The sequence below is a fragment of the Macaca fascicularis genome, chromosome 6 (assembly GCF_037993035.2).
Source record: "Macaca fascicularis isolate 582-1 chromosome 6, T2T-MFA8v1.1".
Classification (NCBI taxonomy): Eukaryota; Metazoa; Chordata; class Mammalia; order Primates; family Cercopithecidae; genus Macaca; species Macaca fascicularis.
Window position 1 is genome coordinate 82400718 of NC_088380.1, and position 24944 is coordinate 82425661.

The following is a 24944-nucleotide window of genomic DNA, read 5'->3' on the forward strand; positions in this document are numbered from 1 at the left end:
AAAACTGTAGTTTTCTTTAGATTCACTTCCATTCCTTCATTATTTCATCTTTGTGTAGTTTGCTGTTCAACTTGTCTATTAAATTTATAATTTAAAAATCATTATTAAAGTTTTCAATTTTAGAAGTTGCATATGTATCATTTAAGAAGCTGTTTGGCCAATTCTGATAGTCTGTTGTTAGTCAAACTTTTATTATCCTCTTATTTCTTTATTAAACACACCTGTTTTATGTCTGATACTTCAAATATATTCAGTTCTTATTTTGTAATTTGCTATTTCTGTGGACCCTTGTGGCTTGTTTCCTCACACATTTAAATCATAAGCCAAAGTTACTTGGAACTTTATCTGTGTTAATTTCTTGAAGCCTGGTGTATTAGTCAGTTCTCACGCTGCTAATAAAGACATACTTTATTTAATAAAGTAATTTATAAAGAAAAAGAAGTTTAATGGACTTGCAGTTCCACATGGCTGAGGAGGCCTCACAATCATGGTGGGAGGTGAAGGACAAGCAAAGGCACGTGTTACGTGGCAGGCAGGCAGGCAAGAGAGCATATGTAGGAGAACTCCCCTTTATAAAACCATCAGATATCATGAGATTTATTCACTGTCATGAGAACAGCATAGGAAAGACCCACTCCCATGATTCAGTTACCTCCCACCAGGCCCCTCCCATGACACGTGGGAATTATGGGAGCTACAGTTGAAGATGAGATTTGGGTGCAGACACAGCCAAACCCGTATCACGTAGTTTTAATGTTTGTTCCTCTACTTTTGCCAAATGCCTGAGTCCATTATCAGCCTGAGATCCTTTTCAATGAAAATTGGAGGTTGGATTATCTTGTCTATGTGCGTAGTAGAATTCTGACCTGAGATCTGCAAGTTGGTAGGTTTTTGTTTTTTGTTTTGTTTTTTTTTGAGACAGGATCTTGCTCTGTTGCCCAGGCTGGAGTGTAGTGGCGTGATCTTGGCTCATTGCAACCTCTGCCTCTGGGCTCAAGCTGTCCTCCTGCCTCAGCCTCCTAAGTAGCTGGGACTCCAGGCATGTGCCACCACGCTTGGTAAATTTTTAAATTTTTGTGTAGAGCTGAGGTCTCACTATATTGCCCAGGCTGGTCTCAATCTCCTGGCCTCGAGTGACCCTCCCACCTCAGCCTCCCAAAGTGCTGAGATTACAGGTGTGAACCACCATGCCTGGCCATTGGTACGTTTATGACTAGGAATTCTCAGGGAAGATTTCCCTTTTTTCCCCCTTCTACATCCAGAACTAAGGACAAGACATGGAGGTATTCCCATCATTTTTTTTTTTTTTTCTGTGAAACTGCCCTTTTCTTATTCATCCACTGAAACTGTCATTTTTTAGAGACTCCTGGCTTTATGCAGGGATCCTGTCCATCACTTACCATCCTTGTACCAGCTCCAAAGCTTTGCCGCTAGTTTACTAGTACAGATGGATCACTAGTAATTTGGTGAATGGTTTGGTATCAAGGCTCTTCTTTCTTTGGATTTAGTAGTTCCTGCTTTCTTGCCTCCCAGGATTTCTTGTTGCATTAGCTGTGTATTTACAATATTATTTAAATAAAATTTGGTCCAGTATTTTAGGTATTATGTACTAGAAGGGGATCTCTACATATGGATGATCTGCTGTATTTTAAGAAATGATAGTCGTGAGTGGCTTGTTTTATATAGATAGATAGAGACAGAGACACATATAGACACACACACACACACACACACACACACACACACGCATGCATAGATGCTCATCTGTGCCAAAGTGAAAAGTTGGAAATGAACTAAGAACCGTCATCACAATAGGTATTTAGTAGTGATGAAAAGAGGTCGTCCTCCAGAATTCTACTTGGCTTGAGTTGGCTAATCCAGTATGTGGGTGAAGAAAATACTGGGTCTTTAACATCTACAGATGTGAAGAAATTATCAGGATAATAGCTATTAGATTTTTTTTTTTTTTTTTTTTTTTTTTGAGACGGAGTCTCGCTCTGTCGCCCAGGTTGGAGTGCAGTGGCGCTATCTCGGCTCACTGCAAGCTCCGCCTCCCGGGTTTACGCCATTCTCCTGCCTCAGCCTCCCGAATAGCTGAGACTACAGGCGCCCGCCACCTCGCCCGGCTAATTTTTTTGTATTTTTAGTAGAGACGGGGTTTCATTGTGTTAGCCAGGATGGTCTCGATCTCCTGACCTCGTGATCCGCCCGTCTCGGCCTCCCAAAGTGCTGGGACCACAGGCTTGAGCCACCACGCCCGGCCGCTATTAGATTTATATCAGTGCTATTAGAGATTTGTGGCTCTCCAACATTTCTCATCATTGCTTTACCACAAGCAACTATGGCCTTAAGTATATCACATTACTAGCTCTAACCCTACCTTCATCCTTATCTACTAGTTTATTATACTTAATACTTCCTTTGTTATTTAAAGTAATACAGCATTTATAGCAAGATTTCAGCTGGGTGCATTCTTGGGTAATTTATTCTGTGTTTTTCCGGAAATATGCTGGTGCCAGGCTAACTTTGCCAGGCATTTTATTAATATTCGGTCATTGTTTTATTGTTGCTGCTTATTACACCAAGAAGACAGGACTTTAGGGCCATGCTTTTCTTTTTTTTTGCTAGGGGAAGATCTTTATTATTGATCAAGATAGGAATTCTAAATGCCATGTGAATTTGGGACAATATATGTAAGAATTATTATCTCACTTAAGGTGCCAGGAGCTCTTTTTCTTTTCCTTTTCCTTTTTTTTTCAACTTTTTAAGTTCTGGGGTACATGTACAGGATGTGCAGGTTTGTTACATAGGCAAACGTGTGCCATAGTGGTTTGTTACACAGATCAACCCATTACCTAAGTATTAAACCCAGCATCCACTAACTGTTTATCCTGATACTCTCCCTTTGCACCCCCCCATCCCCGTCCCCATCTCCGGACAGGCCCCAGTGTGTGTTGTTCCCCACCATGTATCCATGTGTTCTCAATGTTCAGCTCCCACTTATGAGTGAGAACATGCGGTGTTTGGTTTTCTGTTCCTGCATTAGTTTGCTGAGGATGCTGGCTTCCAGCTCCATCCATGTCCCTGCTAAGGATATGATCACATTCCTTTTTATGGCTGCATGGTATGCCATGGTGTATATGTACCACATTTTCTTTATCCAGTCTACGATTGATGGGCATTTAGGTTAATTCCATGTCTTTGCTATTGTGAATAGTGCCGTAGTAAACATATGTGTGCATGTGTCTTTGTAGTAGAATGATTTATATTCCTTTAGATATATACACAGTAATGGGATTGCTGTGTCAAATTGTATTTCTGCCTCTAGATCTTTGAGGAATCACCACACTGTCTTCCACAGTGGTTGAACTAATTTAACTCCCACCAGCAGTATAAAAGCGTTCCTTTTTCTCCATAACCTCGCCAGCATCTGTTGTTTTCTTTTTAATAGTCACCGTTCTGACTGGTGTGAGACGGTGTCTCATTGTGGTTTTGATTTGCATTTTTCTAATGACCAGTGATGTTGAGCTTTTTTTCATATGTTGGCCCCATGAATGTCTTCTTTTGAGAAATGTCTGTTCATGTCCTTTGCCTACTTTTTAATGACATTGTTTTTTCTTGTAAATTAGTTTAAGTTCCTTGTAGACTTCTGTCAGATGGAGAGATTGCAAAAATTTTCTCCCATTTTGTAGGTTGTCTGTTCACTCTGCGGATAGTTTCTTTTGCTGTGCAGAAGCTCTTTAGTTTAATTAGATCTCATTTGTCAATTTTTGTTTTTGTTGCAATTGCTTTTGTAGTTTTTGTCATGAAATCTTTGCCCGTGCCTATACCCTGAATGGTATTGCCTAGGTTTTCTTCTACAGTTTTTATAGTTTTGGGTTTTACATTTAAAGGACCATACTTTTCTAATTGGAGAAGTTAGGATTGATTGACTTTAGTTTTTCTGCCCATTAATATGAGATATTGGGCATGGGGGAACAAGCATTTGGAAAAGAGAATTTGTGATTATTTTAGTGACAAAAGATTATAATGGAGATTTTAAAAATACAAGAAAATGCTCTTAATCCCTCTGTGCAGAAATAATCCCTATTAACATTTTGATATATTTTCATCTTATTTTAAAATAGGAAGTTCGTGTTATATTGTATATACAGTTTTGTTTCATAACTTGTTTTTATCACTTGTCTTAGCTTCCTCATTACATATTCTTTTAGAACTTTTAAATAGCTGTAGTGTATACTCTCCTACAGCTGTATCAGTTTAACCATTTCCTCTGTTGTGTTGGACATTTGGGGTTATTTGTAACCCTTTGCTTTTGTAAATAAAGCTGTAGTGAGCATTCTTGGCATATATACATTTGCAGATATCTTGGATTATTTCCATAGGATATTTTAAAAAACCAGATATTCATAGTACATGGGGTATAAATACTTCTGTGGCTCTTGAAACATAATGCCAAACTGTGCTGCAGGATTGCTATATGTACTAGTTTATAATCCCCACTTTTCAGTGTGTGAGAATATCTATTTTACCACATCTTTTTCAAAATGTGGTAATCCTATGATAATAATCATTTTAAAAATAATTAGGTAAAATATGCATTTCTTTGATTACTAATGAGGTTGAGATTTTTTGTATGTTTATTTTTCTTTTGTATGTTATAAGCTGCCTGTTCAGAGATTTTAAAAATGCAGTTTCTTTTCAGTAACATGTTTATCTGATAATTTTGTATTGATTTGTACCTGGTGAAATATATTAACTAATAGTTGTATATGTTGCTTATTAGATTTTGCCATCTAATCTTGATTATGAATGCTTTATATAATCAAATTTCTAAATTTTTATGTCGTCAAATATATTACCTTTTCATTATGATTTCTCTCCCCTCAACTTTTCTGAATGTTTCGAGTGACTTTTCTTCATGCCAAGATCAGATAATGCCCTATAGTCTATAGAGTGTATTTTAGTGTCTTTATAGTTGTTTTTTGTCTTGTCTTTTTTTAATATTCAAGTTTTAATCCATTTGGAATTCTGTGGAGATACAGGGATTTTGTTTTTCCTGCCCCAATTTAAATAATTCTCCCAACAGCATTTACTGACAGTTCTTTCTATTTCAACTGACTTGAAATGCTATCTTGATCAATGCTTTAATTTTGATATGCACCACCATTGTATATATTGTGTAAATCCCAATTTTGGTATTGTCAGAGTTTGTTTTTCTGTCTCATGGTTTTGAAATGATATATGATTGTTTTTGCACTTCTTGATTACTAAGGCTGTAACACATCTTTTCACATGTTTATTGACCTCTTTCTATTGCTTGTTCAGATCTTTTGCTAGTTTTTCAGTTAGTTTGTATTTTCATGAATTTGTAACAATTCTTTATATATTCTGGGTAGCAGTTTTCTATTATATGCATTACAACTATTTTTTCCTAGTCTGTGATTTGACTTTTTACTTTTTGTAAATTTCAATGTAATTAAATTTGTCAATTTTATATGGTTTGTGTGTTTTCCAGTCTTAATTTGACAGATACTTACTGAGCATCTACTATGTTTCAGGGACTATTTTGGGTACTTGGGATAGGTCGTAAACAAAATACACAATATTTCTAGAGTTCACATTCTAGAAGCTCAAGAAATATTCATAAAAATATTCACATGTATTTTTCCTGAGTGTTTAAATTTTGCTTTTTCAGTTTTAGATCATTAATCTACCTAGAATTCATTTTTTGTAGGATGTGAAGTACGAGTAACCAGTTATCCAAGTACCGTTTATTGATTAACATATTGTTTCTTCACTGCTTTGTAGTGACACCTCTGTTAGGTATCAAGTTTCTGCATTAGTGTGGGTTTGTTTCTGTGTCTATTTTGTTTATTGGTACATTTCTCTGTCCTTGCATCTGTATTACACTCTTAATTACTATGGTTCTATAATAAGCCTTGATATCATAGGTCTTCATCATTTATATTTTTTCAAAATTGTTTGACCTGTTTTTAGTTCTTGCCGTTTTTTTTTTGTTTTGTTTTTGTTTTGAGATGGATCTCACTCTGTAGCCCAAGCTGGGGTGCAGTGGTGTAATCTGGGCTCACTGCAACCTCTGCCTCCTAGGCTCAAGCGATTCTCTTGCCTCAGCCTCCCCAGTAGCTGGGACTACAGGCGCACACCACCATGCCTGTCTAATTTCTTGTATTTTAGTAGAGACGAGGTTTCACCATGTTGCCCAGGGTGGTCTCGAACTTCTGAGCTCAGGTGATCTACCCACCCTGGCCTCCCAAAGGGCTGGGATTACAGATGTGAGCCTCTGTGCCCGGTCAGTTCTTGCCTGTTGTATATGCATTTTAAAATCAGCTGAACTACAGTTACATCTTTGGTTATGCATGGCTTCCTTTTCAGGGCTGCTGTTAGCTGTGTCAGAGTGAAATCCTGCTGTATATTGGTTGTGTCTTCTGGTATTAACAGTTCTTAGGATGCTTGAACCTCCTAGTGCGGTTTCTTTCTTTCTTACATTTTTCTTATTCATGACCTCCTCTTTCCCTCCCTCTTCTCTTTCTTTTTTTCCTTTCTTCTTTTCTGTTACTGTTTTTGTTTCTATTGTTCTTTTCATGTTCCCATCCTTGTTTCTTCTTTTTTCTTATGGTCATTCTAAAGAGTACTTTAAAAATATATTTTTATTAAAGTAGTATATTGTGCATGCGTCGAGGGAAGCAAATAATAAAGAAGCGTGTAAAACAACAGGTGCAAGTCCCTCTGATATCAGTTGGCTGAGACTTCCCAGATATTTTATGGGGGCATGTATAAATCTGTGTCTATTGAAGAAAAGGTCATATGCAGACTGTTCTGTAGCTTGCCTTATTTTTTTAATTTAATTTTTATTTTATTATTATTATTATTTTTTGAGATGGAGTCTCGCTCTGTCACCCAGGCTGGAGTGCAGTGGTGCGATCTTGGCTCACTGCAACCTCTGCCTCCTGGGTTCAAGTGATTCTCCTGCCTCAGCCTCCTGAGTAGCTGGGACTGCAGGCGCCTGCTGCCACCACGCCTGGCTAATTTTTGTATTTTTAGTAGAGAGGGGATTTTACCATATTGGCCAGGCTGGTCTCAAACTCCTGACCATGCGATCCACCCGCCTCGGCCTCCCAAAGTATTGGGATCACTGCGCCTGGCCAGCTTGCTTTATTTTATTTAGTATTTTAAAAGACATTCTTCTATAGCTAATTTCTTCTCATGGCTGCATTGTATGTATATACAGTAATTTAACCGGTCCCCCATTGATGGACTTGTAGATGTCTACTTCCTGATCTTGCAGCTTTCAGACACTGCTGATCCTCACTGGCATAGTGGAAATTGGGTAATTTATTTTCTCTCTCCTTAGGCCTTCCCTTTCACTCTTTTCAATTTAGTGGGGTTCTATCAAGAACTTTCCTATATGTTCTTCAGAGCACTGGCATGTAGCTTTCTCAAGAGGGAAGAGTTGGCAGTAAACCTTGGTGTAGTTCTTTTGTCTGGTTCTATCTGTATTTTACTGTTAAAAAACCCACAAAAACTCAAAGTTTTTTTTTTTTTTTTTGAGATGGAGTCTTGCTCTGTTGCCCAGGCTGGAGTGCAGTGGTGCAATCTTGGCTCACTGGAACCTCCGCCTCCTGGGTTCAAGCCATTCTCCTGTCTCAGCCTCCTGAGTAGCTGGGATTACAGGTGCCGGCCACCCCGCCTGGCTAATTTTTGTATTTTTAGTAGAGATGGGGTTTCACTGTATTGGCCAGGCTGGTCTTGAACTCCTAACTTGAGGTGATGCACCTGCCTTGGCCTCCCAAAGTGCTGGGATTACAGGCGTGAGCCGCCATGCCCAGCCTCTATTACCGTATGGTATCCTGGAGGAGAGTGTTTGTTATGTAGTGTTAAAAGTAGCAGCCTGATTGTAGAGTTGAAAAATGAATGAGTTGGAGAAAATGGACATGGAGAATTTAAGCAGCTCTTTGCAACACACTTGACTATGAGAGGGCAGGGAATGAAGAGATGCAGATTTTGGGATTTTTCATTTTATTGGTGTTACACTTTTTGAAAGAAGTTAAAGTTGGGTATCTGTGTTACATAATTTGTCCGTCTCTTAATCCTCCTAGCCTCCACCAGGCAGTGTGAAGATGCCTAATGTACCCAATACACAACCAGCAATAATGAAACCAACAGAGGAACATCCAGCTTATACACAGATTGCAAAGGTTAGTTCATGTTAGTTGTATAAATTCGTATTGGCAGTTATAATATCAATAACATTTACTTTCAGAGCAAAATAATTCTTTATATGGTTACATTTCTGTTGCTTAATTTTTAACTCACTTTCAAGTCTGAATTTGCTGTCTTGTCACCCTTCAAATATTCGTTCCTCTTTGTCAGCTTATACCATTTGTTTTATTCTATTATTAGGAATTATTGAATTTGTGTATCATCTTGGTGTATACATTTTTATTGCCTTTGGTCTCACTTTTTTTTTTTTTTTTTTTTTTGAGACGGAGTCTTGCTCTGTAGCCCGGGCTGGAGTGCAGTGGCCAGATCTCAGCTCACTGCAAGCTCCGCCTCCCGGGTTTAGGCCATTCTCCTGCCTCAGCCTCCGGAGTAGCTGGGACTACAGGCGCCCGCCACCTCGCCCGGCTAGTTTTTTGTATTTTTAGTAGAGACGGGGTTTCACGGTGTTAGCCAGGATGGTCTCGATCTCCTGACCTCGTGATCCACCCGTCTCGGCCTCCCAAAGTGCTGGGATTACATGGTCTCACTTTTTAATGCATACTACCATTAAGGTAAAAATGATGGAATAATAAATATTATTGGGAGAGTGTTATAATGCTAAAGTAATAGTGTTAGGAGGTAGAAGATGGCAAAAATCTGAGAAGAAAGATTAATAAGATGCCTGATAACATGTAAGGGCAAATTGAGTTATAAAGAATTTCTTTTGACCTCATTCTCCTATAACATTTAAGATATTAGAAAATATTCTTGCATTGGTGGCCTTATATATCATTTAATCTGATTTATAGGAGCCAATTCTTTTTGTTGCCCTTTTTTCTATTGTTGCCCTTTTTTCTATTGTTCATTTTCCTCAACTGTTCCCATTGCCTCTGTTCTTCATTCATTTAGGCATAGAGGTCATCTTAATTTCATTTTCCAGATTACCTAAGGATTCTGGCTACTTTTACTAAGAGAAATTTTCCTGTCCTAATGGACCCAACATTCCCACTGAGGGTTTTCAGAACCCAAAGACCAAATGAACCAAATATCCCTGTAATATTTTCTGTAACTATGATCTTCAGTAAAATTCCTGTACTTTGGAAGTGTGTTTGAATTAGGTTTCTCTCATAATAGAGAAGTAGGAGTTAGCATATAAATGTTAAAGTATTTTATACTTCTGACAATCTGTTCACATATTGATATTTTTTATTTAGGAACATGCATTGGCCCAAGCTGAGCTTCTTAAGCGCCAGGAAGAACTAGAAAGAAAAGCCGCAGAATTAGATCGTCGGGAACGAGAAATGCAAAACCTCAGTCAACATGGTAGTATCCAAAGAAGTTTGAAATAAAAATAACTTTTAAACACTTTACATTATGTCTATACTAACTCCTAGGTTATTTAGCCTGTGCATAAAACCCTACCCTGTATTCCTGTTCTAACAAGGAGATCAGACACAGCAGATTGCCTCCTTGATACTCTGTAGCCTTCTAATCTTGGCTGATTTGCGTGGTCTTTTGTTGATAGATTAGAACAGTGTTAGCCTCATCACACACAAAATGAATGTGAATATGATAATTTTTGCTTACTCTGAGGCCAGGAGCCTTTGATTCTGCAGTTAGGCCCTCCTTGATTCTATTGAATCTTTGTGAGTACATTTGCATTTACCCTACATTTGACTCCTACCTGATTTATTCAGGTCAGTTTCAGATTATCTGCCCCAGTCCTCACAAGTATTTTGTCAAATCACGTTAGAAAAATTGGAAGCCTAAGGTATTCATATGATGCCAAAGAAATAAGTGGTGAATTGTTTGCAGTGAATTCTATTCAGTTTGTGCCTGCCAAAGCACCTCAAAGGAGTCTCTTAGGGAAGGCTAGCAGTCTCTGAGTAAGAAGAGATAAAAGATCTAGATAAGTCACTGTTAGGATGTCTGGGATGAGCTAGATAAGTCATTGTTAGGATGTCTAGCTTTGATGCAATGCAAAGCTAGAACAATAACAATATACAAAACTATTTCTTTTTATCTTAGAATGTGTAAGTCTAGGGCTTTGTGAGAACACATTTATCCTGAGTCATTTTCTTGCTTGCAGCATCAGAGGTAGCATCTATAGAAGGAGAAACTAAAAGTTGAACTGAGACCAATGTTTCTGAAGTACCTGTAACTAAAATCTATCTTATTTCTTCAGTACTGGCAAATACAAACTATTTCTATGAGAGATATGTTAGTAAAGACAGTAACAAAGAGTAGGAAATTAACAGTTAGACTGCAGTATGTTAGCACATTTGAGTACTTTTCCCCTCTTAACTCATACTTAAATCATCAGTACAATCCCATGAGGGGTGGTACAGTTTTTATTCTCATTTTACAGATATGGAAACTAAGGCTTGGAGGGGAGAGTAAGTTGCCCAAGGTGACCTTGCCAGTAAGTGGCTAGCTACTTATGGTTCCAGAGCTTCTCTTCTTTACAAGTATTCAGTGCCGCTTCTCAAATAGTATGAGATTGGTATGATAAATGAACTATAGGAAATTTGAGTAGTATGATAAATGGAACACAGGAAACTCATTGGGGAGAATCAGAAATAGGTTATTGTTCTTTCTACTATAAAAATTACCCTGGTCTGGAAAAAGTATGTAAAATTGAATTTTAAAAAATTTGTGGGATATAACATCTAAAATTGGGAAATGGCCTTAGGTGCTGTTTTTACCCTCTATTTTCATGTTTTGACTTCTTTAATTTTTTATTTCCCCCACCATTTCTCGTCTTATTTTTTATCTGGTTTCTTTATATAGAGACATTTTTTTTCCCTTTACAGTTTGAATTTGTTTTTCTCTGCGTTTTTAAAGGTTCTATAATTCCTTAGCTTCCTTATCATGACTGTTTCATGTTTTCTTTGTTGTAGGGTTTTCGTACATTTGTCGTTTGGATATTATTTTTTCCCAGATTTTGAATATTCTTAATTTGTTTCTTTGGTATTGGTTTAATCTTGGACTTAACAGAAAACTTGAAAAAATTAGAAGCTGGTCTCTGTCCACATGGGATAGGAATTATAACAGAATTATATTTGAAGATTTAAGATGCTGAGGAGAAAATTGAAGTTTAAAAACTGGATGGCCTTTTCATGCCAGCCAGACTCGGGACTGTGAAATAAATCTGTTTTAGGGCAGAAGCACTGGATATGTGCTTTCTTTTTATTTCTTGTTTTTTCTATACATAAATGGTTCCTGCTGAATGTGATATGATATGACACTGGAAAATTATTTTACTATCTAATGTGCTCTAAGGTGATGATATTCTGAGAAAATTTTTTAAAAATCTAAAGCTTATCTTTCTAGGAATACAGAGATATGGTACTACAGTTTTTCTAAACTTTTATTAAAATAATGGAGTTTTTCTTTATTGTGAAACAAAAAATAAGAATATCACATTTGTTATAATATAAATAACCTTTTCTTTTTTAAAAAAAATTCACAGGTAGAAAAAATAATTGGCCACCTCTTCCTAGCAATTTTCCTGTTGGACCTTGTTTCTATCAGGATTTTTCTGTAGACATTCCTGTAGAATTCCAAAAGACAGTAAAGCTTATGTACTACTTGTGGATGTGTGAGTATACAACAATTTATATCTTTGCTTAGAATTTATATTTTTATTGTCAAAATCCACTTTTTATTTCAAGGATAATATAGCAAACCAGTCTTCTTTTTCTGTAGATAAAGCTTAATAATCACGATTTCAGAGTGAAACATATCATATTTAGGTACTTCAGAATTGTACTATATGTGACAATGTAAGTCCTTGGCTGAGAAAAACCTGTATATTGAGAACTGGCATTCTTTTGAGGAAAATACAACTTCTCTGTCATGTGGGTAAAATTTTGTAAGTTCTTTTTCTTTGAAAGATGTTATCTAGGCATGATTTGCTTGGAAAAAATAATTTATACTAATTTTATGCAGAGGAAAGTCATTTAAAAGAGTTCTGTTAAATATAGGTGTTACAGCTATTTTTAAAAAGGCATAAATTACATAAACTAATTGTTCTTTTTATAGCTTTGAGTACAGTTTACTTTTTGTTTTCATTTGCGATACTTTTATTATTGAAAAAGCTTAATTAATATGGGACATTTTGTTGAACAGAACATTAGAATATACATTTGGGGCTCTGATGCACACATCACTTTGAGTATAATAACTCATGGAATACTAAAACAAAATGTCAAGCGGTTAACAGTTTTACTGTGTGTGCACAGACCTCCCACTTACTCTCAGTTTCATTTTTATTCCAAACAGTAGTCTCAGCCTCATTTTGATATCATGTCAGAAGGGGAGGTAGCTATTGAGGGTTCTCACATGCACAACATCTGGGTTAATGGATAATTTGTAGGGTACATTCTTGATGGAGAATTTGTTTTTACTTTATGATTAATGAGACTACCGCCCCTACCTTAATGGATGAGATAATTTTCCTCCAAATCTTTTAGGAGCATTCTTCATGTATGTCAAGTTGTTTTGGAATATGAGAAGTGATTCCTAATGGATAGTCTATTTTTAACTCTTCGTTTTTAGTATTTTTTGAGATATTCTTGATCTAATATCTTTTGCTGAATCCTCAGTGTCAGTAGTATATATTTTTAATATTAAATGATTCCATGTATTATGTACATGCTGACCAACTCTTATTTAATCAGTATAATATAGGCATTTATATTTTATATATGTTTATTTTTTAAAATGGGCAGAAATTGTCCTAGCATTTTATTTATTTATTTATTTATTTTGAGACAGTCTTGCTCTGTCACCTAGGCTGGAGTGCAATTGCACCATCTTGGCTCACTGCAACCTCTGCCTCCTGGGTTCAGGTGATTCTCGTGCCTCAGCCTCCTGAGTAGCTGGGACTACAGGCACATGCCACCATGCCTGGCCAATTTTTGTGTTTTTAGTAGAGATGGGTGTCACCATGTTGCCCAGGCTGGTCTCAAACTCCTGGCCTCAAGCAGCGCGCCCACCTTGGCCTCCCAAAATGCTGGGATTACGGGCATGAGCCACCATATCCAGCCAGCCTAGTATTTTACATGTATGTTCTTTGACCTAGTGAAAAAAATATAAAAATATATTTTTTGAGATGGGGTCTTGCTGTGTTGCCCAGGCCGGACTTGAACTCCTGGCTCAAGGGATACTCCTACTCCAGTCTCCTGAGTAGCTAGAACTAGGAAAATATTTTTTGGTGGAGGAAATGGGTGTTGGAAGAAAATTATACAAGGAATTTAGTAAATAGAGATTAAATGGGAGAGATGGTTAATTTTAACTAAATGATTAATTATCAATGCCGATTGTTTCAGAATAGATCTGTTTTGTCTTAGAAATATATCACCTTCTGAGTGTCACAGAAATAACGTAGTTGACTGTATTTTTCTCCAGCCTTGTTCAGTTGGCATGTCTGTCAACTGTATTCAAAGGGCTTACGATTCTAGTTAGGGTTCTGTTTTGAAGAAGCAGATTCCCTGAAACAAAGTAAGATCTATTACCAGCTTAGTAATGTGCCTACATTTTATAGAATATTGCCTGTTTTAATAAATTATTTTTAGAACATATTAACCTCTTGATTTGGGGGTTGACTAATGCTTTCACACTGTAATAATAATTACAATGAGAGCTAATATTTATTGAGGATTTACTTTGTGTCAGGCACAGTGCTAATCACTTTATATATATTATCTTACTATATTAAATCCTAACCACACCTCGAAGGAAGTACTATATTATTTGGTTTTATAGATAGGAAAACTAAAGCTTAGAGAATTTGAGTAACTTGTTCAACATTACATAAATAAGGAAGGAGGTGTATAGCTTGACTGTAGAGCTCAGAGTCTAGATTTCCAGCTTCTGCCACTTACAAAGAACAAAGAACCAAAATGAAGAGGTAATTTACATTTTAAGCTGAATGTGAAGAAGATATGCTTTCAAAGCTACTTTATTTGAAGCAAATAATTTAAACTATAAATGAACTGAAGCAAATAGAAATATTGTGAAATGAATTTCCACCTCTTTGAGTGTACTCTTGAATTAAAAAGGAAAAATAAAAACAAGCCATCTACATTAAAGACCATTTGGTGAAGATAATATACTGTTATAAAGCTATTTACGTTAGGCATCTATATTGTAATTCAGAACTTACCAAGAAGAATATTATAATGTTGCAAATTTAGATCAACTAATACCAGATTTGAGTGCTTAATGAAGCAAACTGAAATTTTATGTGAAGGAGAGTTGTTCAACTTGTAAATCACATAAACAAAATGGCCCAAAGATTTCTTTAGTGTTCTGCCTACTCTTGGAGTCTACCAGCATTGATTCATCACTCACTCAAATTGGATTGAAATTAGCAGTATAGAAACATATATTTTACATTTACCTTACCTTTCTATATGTTTTTTGAACTCTGCAAAAGTGGACAGATTGTTCAGTAATTAGCCTTGGACATTTTAGTCTTTGTTGGGATATAAGTAAATGATTTATTGATCATGTTTCATAGAAAACATTTAGAAAAACATTTTTATTACACAAAATTAGATTGATATTTTCATCTATACTTGGAAGAATTTTCATGAACTTTAAAGCATAATTATACATATATTTTATCTTTCAGTGGATTAGGAAATAACCTAATTTGAAAATTAACATTTAGTTAGAATGTTCTTCAGGTCTAAAACTTTTTAAGGCAGCTGGATGCTATTTAATGCTGCCTAGTAATAATTTTCTATTTTATAATCTTTTCAATTCTGTTTTTAAGATCTTAACCACCCTTATTTTGAGGCCAAGGGTTTTGAGTAAATTTATTATGAGCAAACATTCCTGAGAGTTAAAAATTCTAATGGGACTAGAGTAATGAGTGAGAGTGTCTCTTTTGTGATAGAATTGAATGGAATTTTAAAGTTAGAAAAGCTGAAAAATTGAAGCTTACAGAGGTTAAACGATTGGCTTAATCTAAGAGCTTTTTTTTTTTTTTTTTTTAAGCTCTAGAGCTTGTTTACCTATCTGGTGGGTGAGGTAAGAGCAAATTTAGGCATCCCAGAATGTGTGTATATCTGTTTTATTAATTTATTTGATTTGTAAAGAAATCTTAAAGTTTGAGATTTAAAAAAACTAGATCCAATACGTTTTCCCAATTGTTAATTGTAATTCAAGAGTTGGCGTATTTTTGTTGATTTGATAATTAACATCTAACATTCTTTTAACTTATGTAAGAATGTACTTACTATAATAAGTTCAGCCTGTGAATAAATTTTTTAAAAATCCTTTGAAACAGTTATTAATTACAGTGGGTCAAAGTAGTTCTTTAGGATCATGGTATAATTAGGTGTTACTCAGATTTTTTTGTTTTTGGTCTGTCAGGGAAAGTAATTATTAACAGCATATGATGAATTTGTCAACATCTATTTGTGTTAACCAAAAGAAAAGCCTGCCACAGTAACTAAAATGCATCATGTAGTGTGGGGGAATGAAGAGGGGACTTAATAAATTTAATCCTCTACCAAAACGCAAGTTTCTTTTCAGGATTTTACAAATGGACAGCTCTATGAAGATGAATGAATAATCGTTATGCATTGACTATACAGTCACTAGAAATTGCTACTGTATTAGTATTTTTAGTCCAGTTTTTAGTCTGCAGCGCCATTCTGTAAAGATACAGTTTTTCCTCCTAAGTCCTGCGTCTTTTCCTGGCAGGCACTGCGTTTTTTCTTGGGCTTCAGATCAAGAGACATCGTATGTTTCCTTTTTGGGAAGAAGCCCTTAAGGTAGTGTGCCTCTGGTTTAGCTACGTCATTGTGAGGAGGCGAGGGCCAACAGAATTTTTGCCAAACATTACATGTATTAAGACTTGCTTTCCTGTGTATACTCTGTTTTCAAATCAAATACATAAGATATAGCAGTGTTTTGAAAAATATAACTGGAAACATGGGGTAGAAGACATTTGCTCTTAGGAAGTATTTTTTTATTTACAGTTTTTTGTTGGATGAGTTCATAAATTGAATGTAAACATTTCTTTTTCTATTTTGTTTTCTGATTCTACAGTCCATGCAGTAACACTGTTTCTAAATATCTTCGGATGCTTGGCTTGGTTTTGTGTTGATTCTGCAAGAGCGGTTGATTTTGGATTGAGTATCCTGTGGTTCTTGCTTTTTACTCCTTGTTCATTCGTCTGTTGGTACAGACCACTTTATGGAGCTTTCAGGTAAAATGTGTGTACTTTAAAATACACTCTTTAAAACCTGTGAAGTAAATAATTCGTAGTACACATTAAAGGGAAAATTGACGCATTTTCATTAAAAAATTCTTGTATTGTTGTATAACATACATTCAGGAAAGTTCAATATAGCATGCCTGTGTATTTATTGGATTTTGTAAGTCATAAAATTCCATTTTTTTCTCCCATTTGACAAAAAGACCAAACATGAAAATTGATGGAAAAATAAGAACCGTCTTAGAAGTCAGTATTTGTAAAATATTCTCTTCCATATGTTATACTTTAAGGAAAATTTTGCTCTTTGCCCACCCCACCCCCACCTTCAAAATCCCAATTGGTGCTTACAGTTTTAATTTTTAAATTAACCTAGGAAAGGTAAATATACATGCAATATTTAAAACGAGCCATTTGTACCTAACAAATTGGATTATTTTCTTTATAGATTCATTTTAGGTTTTTTCAAAGGCAGCAACATTTCGAAGACCATTTATGCTACTAGGTTAAGTATGATGCTTTACATAGTATATTTTAATCAGTGGTTAGGGTTAACATTTCCTAAGTGCATGTTCTATGGGATATTAATAGGTGCTGGGAAAAAAAAAGAGCTCATAAGCTTAGTAAATTTGGAAACAGCTGGATAATGTGGTTAAGCAAGTGTCTTCATTTCAGGATTTCTTACACTCTTTAAGTACCTAGTATGATTTGTGCTTTATGACTTGACCATGCAACCATTATTTGTTGAACTCTTGCTTTAAGAAGTATTGGGAAATACTGATGGAAATGATAGTCCTATAAGGGTTCATATATTTAATAGTTTTTTAACTCATTTTTATTTGAGTAAACTCATTTGTGAATAACAAACCCTTTCAACTCTCATGAATAAGGAGTAACATTACTAGGATATATGCTTGTGTTGTTTAAAGATACATTAGGGAAATTAGAGGGCCACATTTAAGTGTTCAATATATTTTTCCATTGCAACCTAAAATCTCTTTAGTTAACCAGAATGTGTAACACACACACACACACACACAAACACACACACACACACACACACACACACACACACACACACAGTTAGAAACCCAGATCTGTAAACAGATGGGGGAAAACCAGAAGAGAACAGGAGATGGGAGAACATTAGGGAATTTGGAGAGAAAAGGTGTCAGACAATGAAGAAGTAAATTATTACTTAGATATGGCATAAAGAGAAGAAATGATGAGAGGAGGAGTGAAGGGAAGAAATGGGAGAAGGGAAAGGAGAAAAGAACCTTTGGATACATTAAAATATGGGAGATTGGTTGCCAAGGAACAGAAAGAGCTTCTCCTGTAGACATGGGTTGCAGAGGAATGAAAGGGACGTATTTACTCCTTGCATGATCTGAGTTATTGCTGTTATTTTCTTCATTATCTAAGCGTGGCTCACAAGGCTTTTTCTATTTATTTTTGACGTCTAACCTCTGCCTAATGACCTCCATCACATTACCAATATGTTACCGATCTGTGATGATGCTGGCTGGTAGGAGTGAGGATATCTTTATGAAACTTTTTTTAAAAAGTGACCTGAGACTAGGGAATTTGGATTTTAAACCTTCTGTGATTTATGTAGCCAAAATAAATGACTAAAAGCCAACTTTCTGCCTTTTATTTCCTGAAGTCACTTGGTATTTATTGTTTTCCCCCATTTTGGCAGTTGAAATAAAAATACTCGATTGAACATTTTTACTTCTGGCATTATTGATCCCTAGGCTGAGTTCTTGTTGCATCTCAGTCTTTTAGAGTATATAAATATATATTAATAATCTGGTTTTCACTGTGCAGAGTAGAACTGAGAGGAATACTTTTTTTTTCTTTTTTTTGAGATGGAGTTTCGCTCTTGTTGCCCAGGCTGGAGCGCAGTGGCTTGACCTCGGCTCACTGCAACCTTTGCCTCCTGAGTTCAAGCAGTTCTTCTGCCTCAGCCTCCCAGGTAGCTGGGATTACAGGCGTGCACCACCATGCCTGGCTAATTTTGTAATTTTAGTAGAGACGGGGTTTAACCTTTTTGGTCAGGCTGGTCTTGAACTCCTGACCTCAGGTGATCCGCCCACCTCGGCCTCCACCCACATCAGCCCCTGCAAAGTGCTGGGATTACCAACATGAGCCACTGTGCCCAACCCCGAGCGGAATACTTTTTGTGGGGAAAGATGAATTAAAGTATTTATAATCATTAATATACCTTCCTGTTATGTATCTCTGGCATTTCCTTATATCGGTATATTTACAGGACTTTGTTCTCCATAAGGTAATCTCATTGTAAAAATCTGAAGGAAAATTATATAGTGAAATTTCAAATGTATGTGTTTTTTAAAGTTAAGTTTATTAGGTATCAGGACATGAAGTTGTCATTTTGTTATTTATGTAGTTTACAAAATTGTAACTTGGGGCTGGGTGTGGTGGCTCATGTCTGTAATCCCAGCACTTTGGGAGGCAGAGGCTGGCGGATCACATGAGGTCAGGCGTTCGAGACCAGCCTGGCTAACATGGCGAAACCCCATCTCTACTAAAAATACAAAAAATTAGCTGAGTGTGATGGCATGTGCCTGTAATCCCAGCTTGAGGCAGGAGAATCCCAGGGAGGCAGAGGTTGCAGTGAGCCAAGATCATGCCACTGCACTCCAGCCTGGGCGACAGAGTGAGATACTGTCTCAAAAAAAAAAAAAAAAAGAACAAAAAAAACCCCAACTTGGTCCTGAATTTTGTACTTCCACAAATCACTAGTCTTTGTGCAAATACATCAAAATACTAGGTAATTATTAACAAGGCAGCATTATTGTTGAATGTTGTTGAGTAACTATTAGAAACAGACTGAGAATGAATATTTGCATAGTGCTTGGTGATCCTGGCTTCCCCACTTAAAAAGCTGTGTGGTTCTGAGCACATGCAGTAAAACTCAGAGCCTCAGTTTGTTAGGTTTAAATGAGGGATGTTTGTAGAGTTGAAAGGAGGGTTAGAGATAATGTATGCAAGTTTTGCATTATAGATGGTGAATAAATGGTAGTTGTAATTAATTTTTAACTTTTTTTGGACCCTCTTAGATTTTATCATTTACATTTTATGATCTATAAGTGAACTGTGATTTGTTATAGATTATATTTTATAGAGCCATTATTTGTAGCTTTGAAGACAATTTTCAAAATAGTACTTTCTCCCACTTTTTAATTATGATATATTTAACGCATACCAAAGAATACTTGAAACACAAGTTAAAAGGCATAATAATGAGTCATCTACGAACTGTGAGCCCACTGGTCAATTTAAAGAAATGAAACATTATCAATACTGCTGAAGCACTGGTATGTTTCCATTTCCCTGCTCCATAGGTAGTCATTAGGTTGAATTTTGATAATCTTTGTCATTCTCTAGCTATAATTTTAGTTTTATCATATGTGTTTGGACCCCCAAACCTTTTTTTAGCTTGTAGAGAATATTTTTAAAAGTATTTTAATATTTATAAAAGTGATACATCTTTGTATACAGGTTATTTTATATACAGTTTTAAGTAACTGTACAAAGATTTTTTTGGTAAAATAATGACCCCATTTTAATCATTTTCTACCAACAGTTCTTGCCCCTGACTTATGTGGGCATTTACCTTTATATTTTAAATAATGATCATATACTGCCATTCCTTGGTTTTGTTTAAGTAGCCTTATTAGGATATATTGTACATACTATAAAATTCATCCATTCTTATGGAAAAATTAAATGATTTCTTTTTTCTTTTTTTTTTTTTTTAACTTTAAGTTCTGGGACACATGTGCAGAACGTGCAGGTCTGTTACGTAGGTGTACATGTGCCATGGTGGTTTGCTGCACATGTCAACCCATCATTTAGGTTTTAAGCCCCATGCACATTAGGTATTTGTCCTGATGCTCTCCCTCCCCTTGCCCCCCACCCCCTGACAGGCCCTAGTTTGTGATGTTCACCTCCCTGTGTCCATGTCTTCTCATTGTTCAACTCCCATTTACGAGTGAGAACATGAGGTGTTTGGTTTTCTGTTCCTGTGTTAGTCTGCTGAGAATGATGACTTCCAGCTTCATCCATGTCCCTGTGAAGGACATGAACTCATTTCTTTTTTACGGCTGCGTAGTATTCCATGGTATATATGTGCTACGTTTTCTTTATCCAGTCTATCATTGATGGGCATTTGGGTTGGTTCCAAGTTTTTGCTGTTGTGAATAGTGCTGCAGTAAACATATGTTTGTATGTGTCTTTATGGCAGAATGATTTATATTCCTTTGGTTATATACCCAGTAATAGAATTGCTGGTCAAATGGTATTTCTCGTTCTAGATCCTTCAGGAATCACCACACTGTCTTCCACAATGGTTGAATTAATTTACACTCCCACCAACAGTGTTAAAGCGTTCCTATTTCTCCATAGCCTTGCCAGCATCTGTTGTTTCCTGACTTTTTAATAATTACCATTTTAACTGGCATGAGATAGATAGTATCTCATTGTGGTTTTAATTTGCATTTCTCTAATGACCAGTGATGATGGCTTTTTTTCATGTTGGCTGCATAAATTTATTTTGAGAAGTGTCTATTCATATCCTTCACCCAATTCAGTGATTTTTAAGTACATTAATCGAGTTGCACAGTCATTACTACAATCAGTTTTAGAACTTTTCCATCTTTCCCAAAATTTTCCTGGATTCATTTGCACACAATTCTCATTCCTTCCCCCTAGCTCCAGGAAACCACTGATCTGTTGCCTGTGTCTAAAAATTTCTCTTTTCTGAGCATTTCATGTAAATGGAATCATAGAACAGTCTTGCTGTTTTCTTTTACTTAATGTTTTTGAGGTTTATTTGGGCTGCAAAATGTGTTAGTAATTCATTTCTTTTTAATTGTTAGTTTTCCATTGTATTGCTACATTACATTTTATTTATGCATTCACCAGTTAATGGACATTTGGGTTTTTTCAACTTTTGGGTTTTTAGATAATACCATGAATATGCATGTGTCTTAGTTCATTTATGTTGCTCCAAAGGAACACCTGAGGCTGGGTAATTTAGAGATTTGCTTGGCTTATGGTTCTGCAGAGTGTACAAGAACCATGGCCCCAGCATTTGCTTCTAGTGAGGCCCTCAGATTGTTTCTCCTTGTGGTAGAAAGCAAACGGGAGCAGATGTGAGCAGAGATCACTTGGCGAGAAAGAAGAACCCAGTTGGGGGAGAGGTGCCAGCCTCTTTTTAATAGCCAGCTCTTTTGGAAACTAGTAGAGAACTTAATCCTTATCGTGAGGACTGCACCAGGCCATTCATGAGGGATCTACCCTTATAACACAAACACCTCCTGCTAGGCCCCACTTCCAACATTGGGGATCAGATTTCAGTGTGAGGTTTGGGGGGTCAAATATCCAAGCTGTAACAGCATGTACAAGTCTGTCTATGGTCAGATATTCATTTCTCTTGATTATATTTTTAAGAGTTACCATAACAATATTCCTAGAAGTAGCCTTACTGGGATGAAACTTTTTTTTTTTAAACATGTCTAAATTTTTAAGAAACTGCCAAGCTGTTTTCTAAAGTGGCTGTGCCATTTCACATTCCCATCAGCATTTCTAAAGTGGCTGTGCCATTTCACATTCCCATCAACAATGTCTGAAGGTTCTAGTTTCTCTGTATCCTCACTAACACTCATCTTTTGTCTTTTGATTATTGCCATTTTAGTGGGTATGTAGTAGTAGTATCTTATTGTGGCTTTAATTTGCATTTCCCTAGTTACTGATGAAGTTTGAGCACCTTTTTATTTGCTTATTAGACACATGTGTCTTTTTTGGTGAAATGTTTGTTCAAGTTATCTATTTTAAAAATTTGGTTGTTGACTTCTTACTACTAAGTTTATTTTTAAAATATATTTTGTTGTAAGAGTTCTGTATTGGAGATAGAAGTTGTTTTGTTTTCTTGCTTAACAATTTGCAGATATTTTATCCCAGTGTGTGGCTTCTTAGTGGTGCCTTAAGCACAAAAACATTCAATTTTAAGGGTCTGATATATTAATTTTTTTGGTCTTGTCCTGTTACTATCATGTCTAAGATCCTTTTGCATAACCCATGGCCATAAAGATTTTCTCTTATATTTTCTTCTAGATGTTTGTGGTTTATCTCTTGTGTTTAGCTGTGTAATACATTTTGAATTAATGTTTGTTTATTGTGTATGATTATTGATCTTTATTTTGTGTGAAGGTCTAAATGCATCTTTTTGCTATGGGTATCCAAATATTCCTCCACTATTTGTTAAAAAGACTATATTTTGTAAATTATCTTTTTGTACTTTTGTTGAAAAATCACTTGGCCATATATGGATAGGTCTATTTTTATACTTTTCCCATTGAATTCTTTGGACACTTTTCTTGCAAAGCTACTGACCAGTGATGTAGAATTTATTTTTGGACTCAATTCTGATATGTTGAACTATATACCTGTCTTTATACCAATATGCCTTTCTTGACTAATGTTGCTTTATAATGAATCAGTCTTTTGACTGTCTTCTTTTTCAGAATTGTTTTGGCTATTCAGAGTCCTTTGCATTTTATTTAGATTTTGGACTCAGCCTGTTTCTACAAAAAATAAAAAATTAAAATAAAACCCTGCTGTGATTTTGATAAGGATTGCGTTAACATTGTAAGCCTGTTTGGGGAGAATAACAGCATTGATTTTGTGAATATGGATTTTTCTCCATTTATTTAGATTTTTATAATTTCTCTCAGCCATGTTCTTCAGTTTTAATTGCACAAATCTTACACTTCTGTTATTAAATTTGTTACTCAGTATTTTATCCTTTTTATGTTATTTTAGGTGGAATTATTTTAATTTCCTCTTTGGATTGTTTGTTGCTCGTAGTTAGAAATAAAGTTGTCTTTCATATATTGATCTTGTATCATTCTACCTTGGTAACCTCCTTCACTAATTCTAGTAGCTTGTGTGTGTACACGTGCTGGTGCACATGCATACTCAGGTTCCTTGGGATTCCATATACATTATGACAATGTCTTCTGCAAATAAAAATGTTTGCTTGTTCCTTCCAAAGTAGTTATCTTTAAACAATCCACCTTCATTTTTCCTCCTTTTGCTTTATTAAACTGGCTACAGCTTCTAGGATAGTGAGAATAGAAGTACAAAGAGTAACATCCATGCCTTATTCCCAATTTTAAGAGAAAGCATTCACCATTAAGGATGATATTGACTGTAGGTTTTTTTTTGTAGATACCCTTTGTTGATCTGAGGAACTTCTCTTCTGTTTCCAGTTTGTTGAGAGGTTTTTTTTTTTTTTAAATCATGAATAGTGTTGGATTTTTCCAGATGCTTTTCTGTTGCCATGATCTCTGGAGATAATCATGTGATCTTTGTCCTCTTACTCTGTTAATATGGTGAGTTACATTGATTGACTTTTGTAAACCAACCCTGCATTTCTGGCATACTTTCCACTTGGTCATTTTGAGTTCCTTCTGGGAGTTGCAGTGAGGGTGCCAATTTTTATGATTTGCCCTACCTTGGTTGAAATACGTTGCCGAGAGAGTTGTGGGGAATGAGAGCAGTTCGAATCAAGAATGCCACAGACTCATGCTGTTCTTACCAGAGTTCAGTAGTTTCCATGAATAGATGTTTCTCAGTTTGTTATGTTGTGTGCCTTTGGTCAGAATACTGAAATGGTTGTTTGAGTTTGATCCATATTTATGGTACTTTGAGAAGTGGATTTGTTGACTTCCTCATTCTGTCATGCTGGAAGTGAATTTCCATTTCTTGATTTTTAAGTTTTTGTTGTCTTCTACTCATTTGCTGCTATGGAGAATAAAGCTTCAGCTTTTCTAAAGCTTGTGTTGTCCCTTTTCCCCAACACACATACTTCCTTTCTCCCCACAGTCCTTCTGTTACATGTAACAATGATTTTAGGTTAGACTAGTATTTGGAGTTCTTTATTTATTACTATGTAAATAGTATTTACAGCTACACTTTCTAGTATATTGTGATTATTTTTTTTTGTACAGTTGTATTGCTACAGTAGATAATTGCCTTATTTACTCTGTTGCTTCATTTTACACACATACACACTCCTTCCTTCCCTTCTGATTCTTTCCATATTTTCTGGCAAAATTGAAAAACTTTGGTTCATCCTTTCTGTTTATATAACCAGAAAAAGAGATTTTTTTTTCCCCAAAGCAAAATCTCAAACTCTTCATGAGGAAAGGTAATATTCTTTCTATAACTACCAGAAGAAGCTAGTGCTTATCAGATTCTCTTACATGTACATATAATATATACTGCTTTAGAGTCTACAAATCATGTTCAGTACTTTGTATTATTTAATCTTTACAGTCTTTTGGGCAAATTATTAGGAACTGAGGTTTTAACCCAGATCTTCAGACTAGAAGCTTAGGATGTTATGTTCTTTTCTACTTTATTATATTTACATTATCATTTAGTTTGCAGTGAATCC

At 35.8% G+C, this 24944-nt stretch overlaps 1 protein-coding gene across 3 annotated transcripts in view; it reads left to right on the forward strand.

Annotated features, from left to right (window-relative positions):
- The window catches only part of SCAMP1 (secretory carrier membrane protein 1), a 122849-nt gene that overhangs the window by 47137 nt on the left and 50768 nt on the right, over positions 1 to 24944 (forward strand). For all 3 annotated transcript variants that reach the window (XM_065546396.1, XM_005557227.4, XM_005557228.4), the window contains 4 exons: positions 8121 to 8219; positions 9438 to 9546; positions 11696 to 11824; positions 16291 to 16450. In XM_065546396.1, coding sequence (XP_065402468.1) covers positions 8142 to 8219; positions 9438 to 9546; positions 11696 to 11824; positions 16291 to 16450 — 476 coding nt within the window. In that variant the 5' untranslated portion in view covers positions 8121 to 8141. The remainder of the gene's footprint in view (positions 1 to 8120; positions 8220 to 9437; positions 9547 to 11695; positions 11825 to 16290; positions 16451 to 24944) is intronic.